At 30.7% G+C, this 3,840-nt stretch overlaps 1 protein-coding gene across 5 annotated transcripts; it reads left to right on the top strand.

Annotated features, from left to right (window-relative positions):
* On the top strand, positions 439-3,563 carry LOC109350732 (probable WRKY transcription factor 9). Of its 5 annotated transcripts, XM_019592037.1 has the most exons (7): positions 440-792; positions 1,091-1,228; positions 1,328-1,687; positions 2,403-2,516; positions 2,829-3,045; positions 3,076-3,099; positions 3,139-3,563. In XM_019592037.1, exons 1-7 carry the CDS (start codon positions 541-543, stop codon positions 3,477-3,479), a joined length of 1,446 nt encoding a protein of 481 aa, XP_019447582.1. In that variant the 5' UTR covers positions 440-540; the 3' UTR covers positions 3,480-3,563. The 5 variants fall into 5 exon arrangements, with proteins under 5 accessions (XP_019447573.1, XP_019447582.1, XP_019447590.1 ...); XM_019592028.1 differs by having other exon boundaries at positions 439-792; positions 2,829-3,099; XM_019592045.1 differs by having other exon boundaries at positions 1,328-1,498; positions 1,586-1,687; positions 2,829-3,563.

The raw sequence follows: 3,840 nt of genomic DNA, 5'->3' as shown, positions 1-3,840 counted from the left end.
TATAACAAGTCGATCTCACAATTTTGAAGTAATGGGCTATTTACAAATAATGAAAATCACTTGCCCCAAAAGTATGTATCTAATTCTCTCATATTTTAATAAAATTTTGACACATAATAAAATTAATATATATGTTTTAGGAAATGATTGAGAACAAGGTTGTTAGGGATAACACTTATGAATAAGTTTCTCACACCAATAATAGGAACTCAAACTTGTGGATATAAGTTGAATTCTACTAACCAAAACCAATTCTTATGCTTCACTCTAGGTCACGTGGGCTAAAAGAATAGTATGGTTCCCACTACCTTCCAATATATGTTAAATTTAAGTTAGAATCTTATAGATTAGTTAATTTAATTGAGGGCTCATTAATAAGCCAAATAAAGTCAAAACTTATTAGATGCACCCTTGTGTGTTAGTTTAAAATAAGGAACTTCTTTGGGATTAGAGAATTGACTTTGGTGCCTCAAAAGTAGCATTTATATGAGAAGAGAGAGGACAAAGGAAGAGATTCTCCTATGCTCAACCTTGTCCTAAATGGGTAAAGAAGAAGAAGAAGAATTTACAAAGATGGAAATTGATCTCTCTTTGAAGATAGACCCTGATGAGCATAATGAAGAAGAAGAAGAAGAAGCAAAGGTAGATGAGAGAGTGGAAGAGAATGATGAGGTGCAAGAAATAGCAAGGAAAGAGAATAATGAATATGTTCCTGAAGCCATAGGTGGTGAAATTGAAGATGATGCTTCAGTAGTAGAATTATCTTTGCAAGATAACACAAAAACAAAAGAGGTATATACATAATTTCTCATTAGTCTCAAGGATATATATATATATATATATATATATATATATATATATATATATGTATATTGTATATTCTCTTTCTTCTACCCTCTCTCCTTATGTTGATCTTGTTTTTTGTGTAAATTAACCACTAAGATTTTACAATTTCACCTCTAAAAAGTACTTTTTTATGCATGCATGTGTAATTCTTGAAACACAAATATCTTGATAGAGTTTAATTAATTGCTTGTGTAATATGTATAATACATGTATATGCTTAAGGGTGTGATTTTTTTTTGAGCAGTTAAGTATATTACAAATGGAGATGGAGAACATGAAAGAGGAAAACAAAGTTCTAAGGAAAGTGGTGGAACAAACAATGAAAGACTACTATGATCTACAAATGAAATTTTCAATCATCCAAGAAAACAATAAAAGAAAGGTATATAATAATAAATCATATTGTTTATTATTAATATAGTCTTCAATTGAACTATGATATCTATTTTATGTCTAATAATGAGTAAGATATCTCATTTAGGATCATCAAATTTCTCTCTCACTTGAAGACATAATAACCACTAGCAATGAAGGATCATCAAGAATTTTTGAGATCTTCAACAATACCAAAATCCATAGAGCTCTTCCATCTCCACCAAACACCAATAATGAAAGTTTAAGTGAGAGTGAATTGGGTTTATCACTAAGGTTACACACAAGCACAAGTCAAAAAGAAAAGGAGGAAGAAGAATATGATAAGGAACAATTGGCAAGTTCCTCTTCAGTGCAAAACAAATTTCAACAGACTCATAACTTGTCTAGTGTTTCTACACATGTTGCTGCATCCCCTCCTAATAGAAAGGCTAGGGTTTCAGTCAGAGCAAGATGTGAAACAGCCACAGTGAGTCCAAAATCTAACTCAATATTACTATCCACACATATAAATATATTTATACAATTTTTTAGAAAGTATCTCATGGTATAAAGAGATAAATTATCTCATTCTGTCAGTGAAATCATGACATGTGTTATGTTTTATCATATTTTATAAAAATATTTCTAAAACAGAACAAAATAGTACATATTTCATATTTTTACTGACCAGATGAGATAAACTATCTCCTGATATGAGGACATATATTATTCTGATTTTGTATATACACTTAATCTCTTGATTGTGCTACCTCACAAAAATCTGAGATGTTGTACTTAGTACTAACAACATTGTACAATGTCATTTGTATAACAATTTTTTATGTTAAAGCTAGACAATTAATTAACTTCCTTATCAAGTAAAAATAAAAAGATCCACAATTTCTATTTCCTGTTATTTTCTTTCTTTTTTCAAATAAATAGTCAAACTTTTATGTATGATATCTCTAGGAAAAATCATATTTTTGTGGTGCTAATGTATGGTGTTTTAAATTGTCCTCTGCAATCATAATTACGGCTATAATATTATAATTTTGATAATATTTAACAGTATTGTGATGCATTTTCCTCCAATTGACATAACAACAACCACAATCATGATTTAAAACATTGTTAATGTACTTTAATGCTAGCTTTATGATCTCATTAACATTAAGTGGTAATAATCCCAAGTTTTCTTACAGATGAATGATGGATGCCAATGGAGAAAATATGGACAGAAAATTGCAAAAGGAAATCCATGTCCAAGAGCCTATTATCGTTGCACTGTGGTACCAGGGTGCCCCGTTAGGAAACAGGTAATCTCAACTTTTTGCACTCTATTCCGTAAAGACAAGAACCCGTTGTCTTAAAATATATCTCAAATTAATAAAAACATGCGATATCAATTTAAGAAATTAAATATTTTTTTTTTTGTTTTTTTTCATTATCATTGGTTTGTGACAAAATTTTCGTTATGCATTGCATATATACCTAGAATTTGAATTGGAAAAAAGCATTTGAAAAAGTTATACATAATTTAACCATTAAATTTTATTTGGAACTATGCTTTTTATTTATTTTTATGTTTCTAATTCTTATGTCTTCCTATACTGAATTTATATGTATAGGTGCAAAGATGCATAGATGATATGTCCATACTAATTACAACATATGAAGGAACACATAATCATCCACTCCCTGTTGGTGCAACTGCTATGGCTTCAACAGCATCAACAAGTTCCTTTGTATTGTTGGATTCAAGCAACCCTATTTCTGATATTGGCACCTCTAGTTTCACTCAACCATCATCATTTCCATACAACAATAGCTTCCACTCATTAAACCCACCTTCCAATTTTAGGACCATAAACCATAATAATGACCCTTCCAAAGGGTTTGTTCTTGATCTCACCAATAATCTCAATGACCCTCTACATTTTCCTATTGGCATAAGGTCCTCCAATGCAACAAATGAACCTTGTTTTTCTTGGATGGAAAACAAGTACCAAAGTGATGGTAGTAGTGCAATAATGGACAATTTTCACAACCCTAGTACTAGTTATAGACCAGTAGTGGATCAAGATCATGAGCACAATGTTTCTGCAATTGCCTCAGATCCTAAGTTTAGGAATGCGGTTGCGGCAGCCATAACATCACTGATGAATAAAGAGAGTCATGGTGGTACTTCCTTTGGTACTAGGAGTGGCCAAAATGGTATCTCTAGTAGCAACAACAATTGGGTCTTAGATTCTCTTTCAAAAAATGGTAAGTCTACTTGATTTCTCACTTTGAAAGAAGTTGAGATCATACATTTGTTTGAAGAACAAATACGAGCTATCTCACACTATGTCATATACGTTGTCTCGCACCAATAATAATAAAAAAATAATAATAATAATCAAAAAAATTTAATTAGCATATTATGTTTTCATTAGCGTGAGATAATATATCTTTATTCTTGTTTGAAGGCCAGAAAGTTAATTAAGGCTCTATATAAGTGTGAACATAGCATTAAAGTAACTACTTGTCAAGCATTATATTCAAACATCTTCAATAAATAAGCTATATTTGGGGTGGGGATTCTTCTTTTTCCCATGTAATTTTATCTTTCTTGTTGTTGAGTTAATTATTGTGAAGAAA

This window comes from Lupinus angustifolius, chromosome LG01 (genome assembly GCF_001865875.1).
Source record: "Lupinus angustifolius cultivar Tanjil chromosome LG01, LupAngTanjil_v1.0, whole genome shotgun sequence".
Classification (NCBI taxonomy): Eukaryota; Viridiplantae; Streptophyta; class Magnoliopsida; order Fabales; family Fabaceae; genus Lupinus; species Lupinus angustifolius.
This window is presented reverse-complemented; position numbering and strand designations above follow the sequence as displayed.